The 17,006-nt window shown below is 34.1% G+C and overlaps 1 protein-coding gene across 4 annotated transcripts in view; it reads left to right on the plus strand.

Moving 5' to 3' along the window:
- The window catches only part of C1GALT1 (core 1 synthase, glycoprotein-N-acetylgalactosamine 3-beta-galactosyltransferase 1), a 41,857-nt gene extending 25,390 nt beyond the window's left edge, over positions 1–16,467 (plus strand). For 2 of the 4 annotated variants that reach the window (XM_007106911.4, XM_028490035.2), the window contains exons 2-5: positions 1,027–1,085; positions 1,436–1,672; positions 4,853–5,520; positions 11,270–11,814. In XM_007106911.4, coding sequence (XP_007106973.1) covers positions 1,453–1,672; positions 4,853–5,520; positions 11,270–11,488 — 1,107 coding nt within the window. In that variant the 5' untranslated portion in view covers positions 1,027–1,085; positions 1,436–1,452 and the 3' untranslated portion in view covers positions 11,489–11,814. Of the gene's footprint in view, positions 1–1,026; positions 1,086–1,435; positions 1,673–4,852; positions 5,521–11,269; positions 11,815–16,396 lie in introns of those variants that run through there. The other 2 variants (XM_055085017.1, XM_007106910.4) reach the window with 2 other exon arrangements.
- The last annotated feature ends 539 nt before the right edge of the window (positions 16,468–17,006 follow it).

The following is a 17,006-nucleotide window of genomic DNA, read 5'->3' on the forward strand; positions in this document are numbered from 1 at the left end:
ATTTTGTTGTTCCAGTGGTGATCATTGGTTTGTTTATTTGTTTTTACAAAATATTTCAAAGCAGTTTTTATTTTGACGGTCATATCTCCCAAACCCCTACCTTCAGTGCACATGTCCATTGTCCTGTGCAGTTAATGGTGATTGGGTAAAGAGTTTGAGAAATGCAATGGAAAGAGCACTGACTTTTTAAGCAGACAGACTTTGGTTCAAATTGTGACTTTTATTGATTTTTGTCAACCTGTGCAAGTTATCTGTTAACTTTTTTAAATTTCTGTTTTCTTATCTGCAAAGTGGTCATAATGAGAATGAAAAATGAAATTAAAATTAAAATTTTTTTCAAGCAAAATAAAGTATGGACTGCATCTGGCATGTGATAAATGCTTAGCAAAAGTTTAAAAAATTATCTTGGGGAGTTGGAAACTGTAGAATTAGGACTATTCTCATAAGAATTTCATAGGAATTTATAAGTTCACCATGTAGTAATGATTAGCAAACCCTTAAGAAGGGCCTGTTTCGTTGTCAGGCAGTTCAACAGGTATTTGTCGAGCAGCCACTGTCCCAGGCATCCTACTTAATCCTAGTGATATATATAGATGCTGTTTGGGGTCTTGCAATCCAGTGGGATAACAATGAAAGATGGTGAGCAGGTGGCAGCTGCATTCAATACTGCAATGAAGCCTGGGGATTAGGACGAGGGGTTGGCAAACTTTAATTTTAAAAGGCTAGATGAGGCTTTGTGGGACATACTGCCACTGTTGTAGGTACTCAACTCTGGTGTTGGTTGTAGTGCAAAAGCAGCCATAGTCAACACTGGGTGTATTCAAGTAAAACTTCACTTACAAAAACAGGTGGCAGATAGGTTTGTCCCTGAGGATCCCGAAACAGTGCTGACTCTAGCCTTCTACAAGCTAAGAATTCTTCTTACACCTTTTAAAGATTGTTTTAATAAAAAGCAAGAAAAAGAATATACAAGACACTATTTGTGGTCCACAAAGCCTGATGTATTTTATTTCTAATTCTTTACAGAAAATGTTTGCTGACCCCTGATGAGAGTAGGTAATGATTACTACCAAAAGAGAAAAAAGGTAAATATAAGTATTTTGATAGCAAAGAAAGAAAAAGAACATGGCAAGCAGGCTTGGGTCCATGCAGGATCCTGGCTAGAAGAACAGGAAATTCCGTTTGTAAATACTGACATATTTGCCCGTGCCCCACCAGGGCAGTGATCCTCCTAGTTGCTAGTCGTTTATTTTATTACATTGTTCAGACTGTGTGTTTTCGCAGCAAATAGAGGGACAAAAGTTAAATACTCTTAGATATGTTCTCCTGTATGAAAGGAATTAACTTCCCAGTATAACTAAAAGTTATCAGTCCTTACTCTTACTATTTATATTGCTTTATAATTTATGACATCCTGCTAATTTTTTTCTTACAGAAATACATTTTCGGGAAATGGCCTCTAAATCTTGGCTGAATTTTTTAACCTTCCTTTGTGGATCAGCAATCGGATTTGTTTTATGTTCTCAGCTACTTAGTATTTTGTTGGGAGAACAGAGGGACCTCCAGCCTAATATTCTTCATAATGATCCTCATGCTAGGCATTCAGATGATAATGAACAGAATCATCTAGAAGGACAGATGAACTTTGATGCAGATGCTAGCCAACATAAAGGTATGGCTTACTTTATTAAGGAGTAAACAGAAACCATATTTTTCAATCTGTTTAAGTGCTGAGAGAATTGGAAAAAGTTATTTATATGAATTTTATTATATCACTATATCTTTTGATGAAAATGAGCTTAATTCTAGATATTAAATGACAGTTCTTGGTTTGCCTCAGGAGAAGGAAATTGCTGAAAGCCAGATTTATTTAGGGTGTAAGATATTAACTTTGAATTTATTTTTAAATAGAAATAGTTCAGAAATCATAATTTGGGGAAAGGCAAGACTTTCAAGTTAGATTTGTTTCTAAAAATTTTAATTTTGTTATCATGGTTCATATCTCTGTCTTTGGTTTTTGCTATCATCTTGTTTTAATCTTGTTTTTTACTTAGTCTTGTTTTCCTAGAAAAGCTCAAGAGGTATATATAAATCTCAATTTATATTTTATCAGTAGCTAACGTAACTAATCTTTTCTTGTTTTGAGAGGCATAAAAAATTAGGGAAGTAGAAAACTAGGAATGTGTTATATATAATGACTTCATTTTCTCCTGGTCTGCTGCCTCTATCCAGATGTTCTGAATTATGTCCTCTATGTGCCCCTTAAATGTTGGTTTTCTCCAAGTTTCCGTCCTTTGGCTCTTTCTTTGCCTGTGTGATGTCATCAATCCCCATAATTTTAGTTTCCATCTGTTCCTTGCTGGCTTTACCTTAGCCCAGTTCCAGACACTACAAGAAGACATTCAGAATTCAAAGATCTCTGCAAATTGTGATTTATTTGACAGAAAAGAATACAGCAGCTTGAAAAACCATTGGAATTCTGGAATGCAGAGGGTCCCCCATTAAGGGTTTTTTCTCTTATCTTTTTGGCAGTAAATTGCTTCTTTCCTACCTCTCAAGCTGAGGTTGAGGGCGAGGTATCACATCCTTGTTGAGTTTTATGAACTAGCAAATACATGCATACTATTACAAAATGTGTCATGTGTGTGAATGTTTATATGACAGTGATTCAGTTCTGAGCAGCCATGTTCTTATCACAGAGCAGTTTAATCATTGTGCACTTGATCTGTATCATTGTTGTAGGTCTTCAGTTGATCAGTTGGAGCCAGGCTTCTCTACCCCTGGTAGGCTGTACTAGATCGGCCTCACTGCAGGCACATGTATTAGGATCTACTTGTCCTACCTGATGGTCCACAGAATGTGGGGTATGCTAGAGGTCTGTTTCTCTCAGACTTAACGTGTAAATCACACTCCTTTTCCTTTATAATCCTAAAATTTGTTCTTCCTCCTATTTTTATATAGCTCATTACTTTCTGCCTAAGCCAGAAACTATGAAGTTGTGGTAGGTGCTTTCCTTTGCTTACCAATCAATCCTGTTTCTCATAAATTCTAACAGTCTGCTTCTTTACCATTTTTAAGGTTACTTCTCTCAATCTGTAGCACGCTTCCCCTAGTTCAGGCCATATATCCATGTAACTGCTCTCAAGCAAACTTCACCATGCCTTTTGTCCTTTCTTCTGGTGAGCTTCATTTAAAGACCTAATTTTTGCATCATCTCTTATTTTTCCTGATATTGCTTTATATCCCCTTCTCTATTCTAGCCAACGTCCCATTCCACTGTTCTATAGTGTTGATAAGACATTGCTTTATTTTACCCTCAGCACATTGAAATCTTCATACATACCTCTATTATAGCATTTCTAGTATATGGCAAGTATTGGTTTGCATGCCAAGCTCCCATGCTAGAATGAATTCTTCTGTAGCAGGACATGTGTCTTATTCATCTTTTTATCTCCTGTACCAGCACATGCCTACTACAGAGTAATGAATGAATGAATAATTGAAAGAATGAGAAAGACTATCTACCAGATTCCAGCAGTAGGGAGAAGGATGTCTTGCTCTAAGTGAAACATATTGGGGATTGCTGCTTCCACCTCTTTCCCCACCATCCAGGATTTGGTATATCTGTACAGCTAAGAGATTGGGCTCCTCAAGTATATGAACTGTGAATGCTCTCTGACTGAAAAGAGGGTAATTTTCTCTGTTTTTGGATTGTGAATTCTTGATATTCAGAGGGACATGAGAATATTTTCATGCCCTGCCCAATCTTTCCTTCTCCTCCCTCTCCATCAGTTAACTAGAAATTTATGCCTCCAGTTGTTAATTTTTTGCAGGGCTGAGCTTTTATAACTCACTGGTTGACCTTAACTTTAAGAATGTTTCCTCAGGATTCTGCCTAGAGCATTGCTACACAAAGTGAGGTTTTGCAGAACTCACGCTGGTCCACAACTAAATAAGTATTAAAATCAGGATTAAATAGTTAGAAACCTTTATGGTAATTTGACAATAATTTTGAATAAATCTAGAAATAAAAACTTTGGGCTTATATTTTATATTTATTTTTAAATTTTTATTTTATTAGTAATTCATTTTTAGCATATTTACAGAAGTATAGGTCTCTAACAAGTGGAAATAAAAATTGATCCTTCACCAAGCACTGATCTGGATTATCATAGTTGGATTCTTCCCCTAGAGCAGTGTTACTCAAAACGTAGCCTTGGCCTGGCAGCCTGTGAACTGTTTGTTACCTGTCTGCATCCTAATAAGGTTCTTGCACCAGGATGTAACTCAGTTAAGCTCACTGCTGAGTTAAGTGGGCGTTTTGACAGGTTGTAGTAAAACTTCCTCGATGAAAGAAGTAACATGTTGCTTTATATTCTGGCATATGCTCCCTATTTCTTTGCAAACCAGTGCTTTGAAAAACACTGCTCTAGACAATCTTGGAAATACTACCTCTACCTGTTCTGTTCTGTTTCTCACTGTTAAATTTGCATTTTGGAATGAGGTATGTTACTGTAAGAAGTAATCTCTGCTTTGCATTAGCTCCTCTTCTTCGAACTGGGGTAGTCATGAAAGCATTTTTAAAACCACCTCAGGGTACTTGTAGAAATTCTTAACACTAGACTCTTGTGGACTCCAAAATTAGTTTGTCTTTCCTGCCCTTCAGAAGCTTATTCACAGCAGTGAGAAATTCCTGTCAATGTTCTGTTTCTTTCAGCTAAATCACTAATGGTAAAGAGGTATATGGAGTGGGGGGGATCTTTGAAATTGTTTAAGAAAATGTCTTCTTTGGTTTAATTTATTTGGATTTTACAACTATGTAAATTAACTTTAAAAAATTTCTGTTTAATAGATGAGAACACTGACATCGCCGAAAACCTCTATCAGAAGGTTAAAATTCTTTGCTGGGTAATGACAGGGCCTCAAAATCTAGAGAAAAAGGCTAAACACGTCAAAGCTACATGGGCCCAGCGTTGTAATAAAGTGTTATTTATGAGTTCAGAAGAAAATAAAGACTTCCCTGCTGTGGGATTAAAAACCAGAGAAGGCAGAGACCAACTATACTGGAAAACAATTAAAGCTTTTCAGTATGTTCATGATCATTATTTAGAAGATGCTGATTGGTTTATGAAAGCAGATGATGATACATATGTTATATTAGATAACTTGAGATGGCTTCTCTCAAAATACAACCCTGAAGAACCCATTTACTTTGGGAGAAGATTTAAGCCCTATGTAAAGCAGGGCTACATGAGTGGAGGAGCAGGATATGTACTGAGCAAAGAAGCCTTGAAGAGATTTGTTGATGCATTTAAAACAGACAAATGTACGCATAGTTCCTCCATTGAAGATTTAGCACTGGGGAGATGCATGGAAATTATAAATGTAGAAGCAGGAGATTCCAGAGATACCACTGGAAAAGAAACTTTTCATCCCTTTGTACCAGAACACCATTTAATTAAGGGTTATCTGCCTAGAACCTTTTGGTACTGGAATTATAACTATTATCCTCCTGTAGAGGTAAGTTTAGAACTTTTATTACTGTATAAATACTTAGACTGACTTTTGTTTACTTTAAAAAAAAAACTAATAATGAGTATGTTTCTTTAGTATCAATAACTAAGAATCTACCTTAGTCTTTTTATATCGAATGGCATTATAACAGAGTAGATGAGAACAAAGGTGTCGGCAGTGGTAATTCAACAAATATTCGTACTACTGTATGCCAGGCACTAAGAATATAGCGGTAAATATGGCCAAGTTCCAGTTCTTATAAACCTTACGTTCTGGATGAGGAGACATACAATAAACAGGCAGACAAGTCAAGTTATAATATGATTTTAGGTATTGGCAAGTGCCCTGAAGAACAGTAAAGCCAGGTAAGAGGATGGAGAGTGACCCAGAGTGGAATGGGATACTGTAGTTTAGGCAATTAAGGAAGACTTCTCTAAAGGGTAACTTTTGAACAGAAACCTGAGTGAGGTTAGAAAGCAGGCTATGGGAAGATCTGGGTAAAGAGCCTTCACGTCTTCAGGAACAACACATGAAAAGACTTTAAGGTTCAGAAACACCTACGTTCAAATCCTGCTGTCCCACCTAATAGCTGAATGACCTTGGATGGAAAGAATTTGCCTAACTCCTGAGCCTAAGTTTCCTCATTTGTAAGATGGATCTGATGTACCTGTCTCACTCAGTGGTAGTTACGGTGTAGGACCGTGTCTATCGCACAGTGAGCACCTAATAAGTCCTAGATCTCACTTGACACCTTAGCTTACATTCCTGAGAATTTTATCTAAAATACATTATTTTACTAAATATTTCAGATGTATAGCTAAATATTTGAGAAGGATATACTATTTTGTACCCAACAACCAGCTTTACCAAATATTAATCTTTTGTCACATTTGCTTCAGATTTTTTTTTTTTAAAGAAAAAGATATAGAACTAGGTGAGGCCTATGTACCCTCCTCAGTCCAGTTCTCTTACCTCCTTCCTCAGAGTTACCCACTATCATGAGTTTAGTACTTATAATAACCATGCGTGTTTTTATATTTTTCCTACATGTTTATGAATCCATAAATAATATATAGGATATTGTTTTGCAGGTCTTTAAATAAGTGGAATTATACTTCATGTATACTTGAACATATGCCTTTTTCACACATTGAAATTTATCAACATTAATGTATGTATCTGCTTCATTAATTTAGACTGCTGTGTCATAATCTAATATATGAATATACTGTAACTTACCCATTCTTCAGCCGATGTATATTTAGTAGGCTGTTGCCGGTTTTTCACTATATGAGCATTGCAGCAGTGAATGACTGGAGACCGGGAGTCATGAAACCTAGCTTTTAGACTCAGTTCTCTTGTTGATTAATATGTCTCAAGGCAAGTCGCTAGTGCTCTTCACCTTCTTTCCTCTGGCCCTAAGGTACAAATAATACACTTTGTGCCACCTTTCTCTTCTTCACGAGCCAATGTTTTCAGATCATCATCTAGAACAGTGGTCTCAACGGGGGGCTTTTTTGCTTCCCAGAGGACATTTGGCAAAATCTGGAGACCTTTTTGCTTAACTTAGCAGTTGCTACTGGCACCTAATGGATAGAAACCCACGAGACTGTAAACCCACTAGGTGCTAAACATTCCTCAATGCACAGGACAGCCCTTACAACAAAGATTATCCAGCCCAAAATGTCAACAGCACTGTGTTTTCAAAACCTTGACGTAGAATATCTGACCCAAGCTTTAAGCTATCAGCTTTAAAAAGGGAAAACTTGAAGCAAATCACTACCGTTTCGGCTCTCAACCACCAGTGTCCTCTTGTTACTTACACAGAAATGATAGCTAATCCTTACGGCAATCCTGCATTTAAGAGGGGACAAAACTGGGGCTCAGGAAAATCAAGTAACTGGTCTATCCTGCTAAGTAGCCTAGGCAGTATTGCAAATCCACTCTGGTTTTAAAAACTTGTGTTATTTCCATCATGAGCATCCCTCTCTGATTAATGGGATATATGCCCCCGAAAGGAGGGTAGGGGATATGTTAGAATAAATATTCTTTTGTTGGGATAAATTCCACTTGAATAAACATTTTAAAGCACAGTTTTATGTAATGAGGTTGTTTGAAACCGTATGCTAGCATCTTATTGCTATTAGAGATGCAAGAATTTCCTAAACTATAAAACAGATGTATTCCCAAGTGTGCTTTTGATAGTCTATTTTTGTTTTGGTTTTAGTGAGGTACTACTTTGGATGCTTCTGTAGTGTAAACTCTTCTTAAACCATTCCAAGATTACTTGACCTCTTCCCTTCTTAATTCTGCACCCCTTCCCATACAAAAATATACACCAACTCAAAAACATTACAGATGCATAATAACAAATACACCTAAATGCATGTAAGATTTTACTAAGAGTATCTGATATTGAGTACACATAACAGTAACAGCAAAGGGACATCATAATTGTCATTATTTTGTAACCAGTAAAATATCCTACTTTCTCTTTAAGAGTACTGCCCACAGTTCCCACCTACAAATAGGGAATACCCAACAATATCCTTTATATTAACAAAATAAATATTTCTATAGTACATATTTTATTTAAATTGTACTAGTTTTTTAAATGGATGGAAAATTTTATATTCCTTCTATAATAATTTGTGAGTTGTATTGAAGACTGTAAAATAGGCTTGGAAGTTCCAAAATTGACCCAACCTTCTGATATTGTCTCTTCTCTCTCAGGAGGTTCTATATAAACCCAAAGTGAAATCAAACTTCTATTATTACTCATCATTTAATAAATTGTCTTCTCTCTAAGGGAGTTACTGTTTTCAAAGCCATCCTGAGTCTCATACATATACTTTCTCTCTCTAGTAATCACTAAAAATACAGTGTAGAAAATTTTTTTCTAGAGGTTAGGGTGTGAGATATTCTAGTTGATCAAAGAGTTATGTTCTTAAGCTGGTTGTTCAGAACTTTGCATGCAGTTCCCTTCTCATACCACCTTCTCACTTCCCTAAAAGTAAGTCTATTCCTAGGAATAAAGTCTGTTCCCTAGGAATAAAGTCTATTCTCTAGGACTACATACAGTCTATTCCCTAGCAGTAGATTTTTCACCAGAAAATTTGCAATCAGTCTTAATACAGTGGATTTAAAATAAGTGGATTTTAAAATATTTTAAAAACCCTCTACTTGTGAAATTGCCTTTTCGTAGGTCAGAAATGATCAAATATGGTTTATTATATTAATTCTTCAGTTTTATTTGCATTAACTCTAATCCATTTGAAACTTACTGATATATGGTTGATGTACAGAGCTCTTGATTTTTCCAAATTGTTAACTAATTATTCCAGTACCATTTATTAACTGAGACTTGCTTTCATTACTGATTTAAAAATACCTCCTTTATTATCATTCACTATAGCATTGCTTATAGTAGGATTGGTATCTGAGATTTCAGTTCTGTTGTATTTGGTTTTGGCTCAGTACCATATTGTTTTGAACCTTGTAGCTTTACAAAAATTTTAAGTTATTAAGAGTGTGTCTTCCTCTCCTTTATTTCTCCCTCTCTTTTAAATTGTTTTGGCAACTCTCACGTCTTTATTCTTATGTATAAACTTATTAATTTAGGAACAGTGGACATCTTTGCCCAGGATTTTTTAAGTTCCTTTTAGGTCCCTTAGTAAAGTTTTATACTTTTCTTCAGGTAAATCTTTATTTCTTAAGTATCTCCCTAGGTTTTTAGTATTTTTGTTACTCTTCTACTTGGGCTCTTTTCTTAAAACTTTTTAACTAGTATATACATGAAAGCTTTTTTTTTTTTTTTTTTTTTTAAGTATCTTTAAAATCCGGCTCTGTTCCTGGATTTTTTATTTCTGATGATTTTGCTCTCGAGCTTTTGGGGTATCCATAATCATATGCAAAGAACTATGTATTTCATTTCTAATAATTTTAGCTGTTTTTTATAGCCTTTTATTGCTTATAAGGCTTAATAATAACAGTATCCTGGCCATCCAGTAAAAAAACAGCACAATAGAGTATAACAATTAATGCAGTAAATCTTATCAAAAATATTATTGCAATATTTCAGAGTTATATAAAATTGCTTCCAGAGAGGATCAGTAATTTAATATTAAACACTCTTGTTCTAGTCTTTAGTTTACTATGCATTGGCCACTATCATAGCCACTAACCACATATGACTATTGAGTGTTTGAAGTATGGCTATCAAAATTTAGATGTGCTCAGGTATAAAAGTTATACTTGATTTCAAGGACTTAGCACAAATAAAAAGAATGATTTCATCAATAATTTAAGTATATTGATCACCTATTGAATATTAAGAAAATAATATAGATTTATTCAGTTAAAATATATTCAAATTAATTTCACTTATTTTTACTTTTTAAGTATGGCTATTGCATTGTGTGGCTCACATATATCTACTGGACAGAGCTGGTTTCATTATCACAAGTTGACTTATCTGTTTACTTTTCATATTTGTTCCTATTCTTAAATTCCCTAAAGATGTAAAAAGTAGGCACCAGATAATTTTCCAGCATCTACATTGTGGTCCAAGAAACCCACATATCCAGTGTTTGTTTCAAAGGAAAGGTCAGAGAAAATACAGTGGACAATGTCTTAATGATTTTTACTGCATTGTAAGCTACATACTTCCAAACATGAATTATTAAATGTTCAATTAAATAGGTCAATATGAATCTTCTCTGGGAACTTGCCAGACTGTTTTTCTCCCTGGGTCCCTGCAAAGACATTAGAGACTTAAGTTTTCTTGGAGTCATCTGAGTGAAACAGTCTCCAGATACCAATTCTGACCCCCAGATGACCTCGTGACTATTTAAGTCTGGGACCAGTTTTTTAAATTTCTGTTTTCTTTATTTTCTTGCTTTTTCATTCCTCTTTGTATGTTTGTTGTATTTTTGTTATTTTGTTTTTGTCTTGTTTTATTTAAATCTGCTCTCATGCCAACTCTATTAGAAATCTATGAGAATTATATAACTGAACAAAGGTTTAACTTTGACCTACTTACTGAGGGCCACCTGAACTTGATAATTCTGTCAGTAGTAACTAACATTTATTGGGCATTTACTAAAGGTAAAGTGTGGTACCAAGTGTGTGACACACGTTGTCTCCTTTAAGCATCTTTTGAACATGGGGAAGTTGAAGCTTATAGAGATTAAGTAACTTGCCCAAGATTATATACTAGTAGGCAAAATTTAGACTCAAACCTAGGTGTGACTCAGCACTTCCTCTCTTAAATACTATACTGTTTGGGTTGATGTATCGATGAAGTATTAGGTTGCAGACACATACTGGGCAAGGCTTTGTAGTCATTGAATGTTCCAAAGGTGTCTTTCTGAGGCTGAGCCAAGCAAAACTTCATAGTGAGAAAGTTATGAAGAGAAAGCAAAACTTGGAGAAATAGAGCTTTATCCTTTGTATAGCTGACCCTTTTATTTGAAGAGGTCTCAAGCGTTTTCTTTTTTTGCAATTCATAGGTCACGAGAGAATATTGTTTCAGTTAGATATACTTCAGCAACTTCATGTTTGATTTTAAATCATTGGGAACTCTGAAAACTCTTGGTTTCTTTCACAGGTCTAATAAATTATGTGCCTCTGCTTAACTTTGCCAGGCTTAATGCTTGGATTCTGTTAAAATTAGTGTTTCCTTTATCAGTATTTGAATATTGTATGTTAACAATGTGCTATTTATTAATAATACCTGTTTCCACTACTTTTTTAGGGTCCTGGTTGCTGTTCTGATCTTGCAGTTTCTTTTCACTATGTTGATCCTGCAACTATGTATGAGTTAGAATACCTCGTTTATCATCTTCGTCCATATGGTTATTTATACAGATATCAACCTGCCTTACCTGAGAAGATGCTAAAGGAAATAAGTCAAACATACAAAAATGAAGATAAAAAAGTAAATCAGGAGCCCTTGAAAGAAAAACATAAATGAATAGAGGTAAAATGTCTAGCATTGCACTGAAGAAGAACTTCTCCATTTCTGATATAGAACACTGGAATCCCAGTGAGGAATTCTTTCTAAGTGAACATTCCATATTAGAAATTTTTCATATGAATGACTATAAACTGAAGCTTTAAGTGAGCTGTGAAGTCTATTGAAATGTGTTTTGATACAGTAATATATATACATATATGAAAAACTTGTGTTTTTAAAATGGTGGCCAGGCAGAGGAACTAGAAGAGATTTTGTTGCCTGTTCCTGACCACATGTATTATTTTCACTGAGAAACTAAAACAGTTAAATTTGCTAAAACTACACTGTACCATTGTTAGTAACCCACACACGATGCTACACAGATCTGCCTTAAAGAAAATTTAGAAGGAAATATTGTTGCTCAGTATTGTTTGTAAACTCAAAACATGAGTTTATATTTGCAGTATGATATAAATGAACCAACCCCCCCCACACACACACATGCAACTTTTGTCTAATGAAAATTTTGCTGTGACTATTTATAATTGGCAGTATTTCTTCCAGAATAAGGTAGAATAAGAATGGCACTTGACCTAAAGTGCATTAATAAAACCACATTTTGAAATTATCATGGGCCTTGACTGTATTATATACTTGGTTCTAATTAATAGTTAATCTTTTACTGAGTCCCCGTTGTCTCTTTCGTAAACATGTTTAACCATTCTTGAATGCCATTCTCAACTATTAATATTTATTTACTGAAAGTATTAATAGCATTCTGTAAACATGCATTTTTAAATATTTTATTCCAAAATTTGCCCATTGTTAATTATGGGTAACTAATAAATAGTAAATGTAATGCTATTTGGGGATGCTTTTCTTATATTAGTGCCACTCTCAGGAATCACGATGTAACATTTTTAACTGATTATTTAAAACTGTCCAACTACATAATTATAGTTCCTTTCATTCTCATCCTGTTGAGAGATGAGAACTTGTTTGTGCCTTTCATAACTTGTTTAAAGCAGAGTTTTGAGATTCATTTTCAGGCTCTGAGGTGGCTGTTAGTTACACTGGCAAAATAATTTGTGAGATTTTGACCAGAGTTAATTAAAAAAATTTAAAAACGCAGAGGACTTAAACAAATTGAAATACGTCAGATATTAAAAGACCAAATACTTAGTTTACGAATAACAGCCTGAATTTTGACTTATTTGGGGATGATTGTTTTGCCAATGGACAGTTGTAAGAGAGCTCAGTCTTGAGGACATCAAAAACACATTCATAAATGTTTTGTTCTAATTTTAGTGACCCTCTATTTAAAGAATTTCTGGAAGGAAAGAAAATTTTAAATTTTAAATTTTTGTTGTCTTTAGCAATATCATCTGAGTGTATCATAACAGAATACTTTACAGACTTTCCATAAGATTATCTTAAATGTTACAAATAATTTACATTTCTCTTATGTTTTATCATTATGCTAGTTTTATGTGGCTGTCATGCCATTGATTCTGCTGCTTAGCTAAATCGTTTATATTTATTGTGCCAAAACATGTCAAAACCATGACCTCTTTCAGTTGTATATTTGAGAGGATGTTCATCTTAGTGGCCAATTATGGATTACTCTGTCAATATAGTGAAAACTTATACCAGTTTTTACCAATTGAATTGTTTTTTGTTATTTTCATGATTATATCATCTGCCAAAATTTCAAGGCGTTCATTCTATTCTTTGAATAACTCTTTACCTTGGTATGGATAGGAATTTATTTGCAGTCCATACATGCTACTTTTCTGTACTAGAAGTATAAATGGTTTACCATAAACATCCAAAAACCTTAAAATTGATTCATAGGAAATCAACATTGTGATGAATCCTGGGGTCTGAAGTCAGACTGCCTGGGTTTAAATTCTTGCTCCATCACTAGTTTTGTAACCTTGAGCAATTTACTTAATCTCTCTGTGCCTCAATTCCCTCATCTGTAAACTAGGGACGATAATACTACCTACCTCACAGGATTTTTATGAGGATTAAATGAGTGAAAATGTGTATGGCTTTTAAAAACACTGTTTGGCCCAGAGTATGGAGTGCTAAGTATAAAGTTTTCTTATTATTCTTTACGTTGGAGTGTAAATATTTGTTTTAAATAAATGAGAAATCTGCTTTAATCAAATCAGGTATTAAAGGAAATATCTCATACATTTCTTATAATAAGTAATAGCTAGTTTTTATTTGATGCCTACTGTATGGCAGGTAATGTGCTTAGATACTCTGTGTTAATCCTCACAAATTGGGGGTTATTCCCATATTATAGATGAGAAAACTGAGGCTCAGAAAACTAAAGTCATTTTCCACTGTCAGAAAGCTACTAAGTAACAGAGCTAGGATTTATACTCGAAGACTGTGTGTTCTTTGCCCCATGTTAGCCTTGAGGTTAATCGTTAGCATTATTTCCATTTTTACTTAATGGCGTGATACATTGGCCAGCAGTAGTCAAATTAACCAGCCAAATTGTCATAGTGGTTCTTAAATAGTGGTTATTATATTCTTGCCTGGGAGCTTGTTAAAACGGAGATTTCAAGACCCCAATTCCAGAAATTTTGATTCTATCATGGGACCCGGGAGTATGCATTCTTACCAGATACCCTTGGGCACTGGTTCTCCACCAGTGTGTGGTCCCAACCAGCAGTATCAGCATCACCTGGAAACTTGTTGGTAATGCATCCTCTCCTGGGTCTCACCCCAGACCTACCGAATCAGGAACTCTAGGGGTAGAGGCTAACAATTATGTTTAAACAAGCCCTCCAGGTGAGTCTTATTCAGCATTCCCCTAAAACCTGGTGATTCTGATGCAAATCATCCTTGGAACGCGCTGAGGATTACTAGCCCCATAAGTAAGGTTATCTTTCAAAAATTTAGATAAAGCATGTTTTAAATGAGTGTAGTTTAGCATCACACTATAGTAAATGTAAAAAACTAAAGATAATTTGAAGGGTCAGTGGATAATTCATTTTGGCAAAATTCTTTAGCTTCTTCAGTTACTAATATCAGGGCCCACAGTAAAATATGAAGTTTAGTAATTTCATTTTGGGGCAGAAAAGTTTCAGTAAATACTAGTAAGTATATATTAATTCATTAAAAGCATACTTAAATGAATGTCATAAAAAATGTCCACAATTGTTAGTAAAAAAATTTTAAAGAGAGGTAGCAAAGTACTGTTTTATAATGTGCAGACTGTTTTTCTGCCAATTCATACTATCAAAATTTCATCACTTTTCAAGAATCAGTTGACTGTCCTATAGGACCTAATAAAGCAAAAAAACTCTCCAAGTATTTGATAGAGCGCATAAAACCAGATTTCATGATGATAATGACTTTTAAGATTCAATGTCTTTTAAGATTTTTGTCATCTGGGTAAATGATTTTAGTATGGTCTCAAAACAGGCTTTTGCTATTTTACGTTCTCCAATATATACTTGTATTTTCAAGTGGGAAGTTCATAGACGATACAAAGCAGATTTTTATCCCAGAGTTTAATTATTTGTTTTCAAATAAACTTCAGAGGAGTTTTTGTTACTGTAAGAAGATTCGAAAATAAATCACTGACCAATTTTTTTTTTAAGTATGGTAATTGGATTTGAGCATTAAATTTACTAACTGGTTATTTTCATAATTGTTTGAGTTTTAATTTTTCACTTCCTTGAGCCCGTTATACTGTAGTATTACCAGGTTGCGGCTTGAAAAATCCTTCATTTGATTGATTAGATCAAGTCTACCCTTTTATTCATTTAAATTTTCATTTCTTTAGAATATTCTCTGACAATTTCTGCTTCTTTGTATTTATTGCCCTTCTTTATTTCCTTGATAACTAACTTCCATTTTCTAACTACTCTTAATTCTGCCTTCACAAGGTTAATTTGGCTGTTATTAGTGATTAGCGTTTGTATGTATCACTTACATTATTTTATACCTATTAACGTTAGGTTTCCCTATGAGATTGGAAGTAAAAATTTGTCTAAGAATAATGCCTGCTGGCTCTCAGGATACTTGACCTACTTAAAAGTCTACAATGTTAAACTAATGCTAGATATACAATTAAATGAAGTAAAATTATTTGGATTCTACTACTTCCCAAATTCCCCTTTTCACAAACAAAAAAACCTCATTTGCCTCATCTCTCTACTTATTTATAGTAGGCCTGACAGAAACATACTTAAGAAATCTAGGGGACAACCTGTGGTTTATTTTGTGCTAAATGTAACCTCTATTGATTTTTTAAAAGATGGCTTATGTTTATATATTGGAGTTGAAATAGAGATTTAATTCAAATTAGAATAAGAAATTTTATAAATTCTCTTTAGAGAAACCAACTCTGAAACTAGTTTCAGAGTTGAATAATGCTCTATTTCAATTCCTTTACCTCTCTAGTTTTTAGTTTATATGTGTTAAGTTTAAATAACTTTGCAGGGCCCTGCAAATTAATAATCCATATAAAGTATATTATTAGAGGGAAACTAATCTTACTGCTAAGCAGTGTGTTATATTACCCAGTGAACGTTTTATGTTTTGGAATTTAAAAATTATGTAAGGTAATATCATGAATGATTTAAAAATGTCTGGTGACTTGCTTATTTTAAGTGATCACCAATAAGTCAGAAAAATGTGTTTTTAAATATGTTTTTTAAAGTGCCTTTTGAACATTTTTAAACAATGGATTTAAACAACTGCATAAAATAAATTACCATGTTTAAAGCTGTTTTATCTGATTATTTTTAAATGATGTAAAAGTTGTGGGAGAAACATTGTCTTTAATGGGTAGTTTTGGGGTTATTTACCAAAAATATTAAACTATTTTCCCATCAAAGTTATTCAATTTAAATAGGCTTGAATAATTTTTACTGCAACATATATTATTTTTCTTTAAAGCAACAAAATATTCCACCTCTGATTTTGAATAATGTGCCTTAAAAAACAGAAACACCTATGCTGTAGGCCAGGTAAGTGTATGTCTGTGTATATATGTGTATAGGTATACATATATGTTATAGAAAGAGGAAAAGATTGCTTTTCTATTTCTTGGTATTTTTTGATCTGTCATGTACACTGAGAAATTAATTTATTCAACTAATTATTTATTTAAATAATTGTGCCCAGATCTACTAGAAATACAGTGGTGAAGAAAATATACAGGATTTCTGTTCTCCTAGAGCCTTAATTCTACAACTAGACAATAAACAAATTAATAGATGAAGGAACAAGATATTTCAGAGAATGGTGGTAGGAAAATAAAAGAGTGATATGGTAGAGCAGTTTTCTGGGTGGGGTGTCAGGGAAGACCTCTGAGGTAATATTTGAGCTGACCTGAATGACAGACATTTTATATGCTTCAAAAGGCATTTATTTATGTCTATGAAGTTCTTTGCTCCTACTATGTAAAATAATAGTAATAATAATGTTTCCCACCTTTGTGTAATCATGCTTTGGGCATATGTGAAGGCTCTTTGAAATGTGATCCATAGGCCAAAAACTTTGTGGT

Source organism: Physeter macrocephalus, chromosome 5 (assembly GCF_002837175.3).
Source record: "Physeter macrocephalus isolate SW-GA chromosome 5, ASM283717v5, whole genome shotgun sequence".
Lineage (NCBI taxonomy): Eukaryota > Metazoa > Chordata > Mammalia > Artiodactyla > Physeteridae > Physeter > Physeter macrocephalus.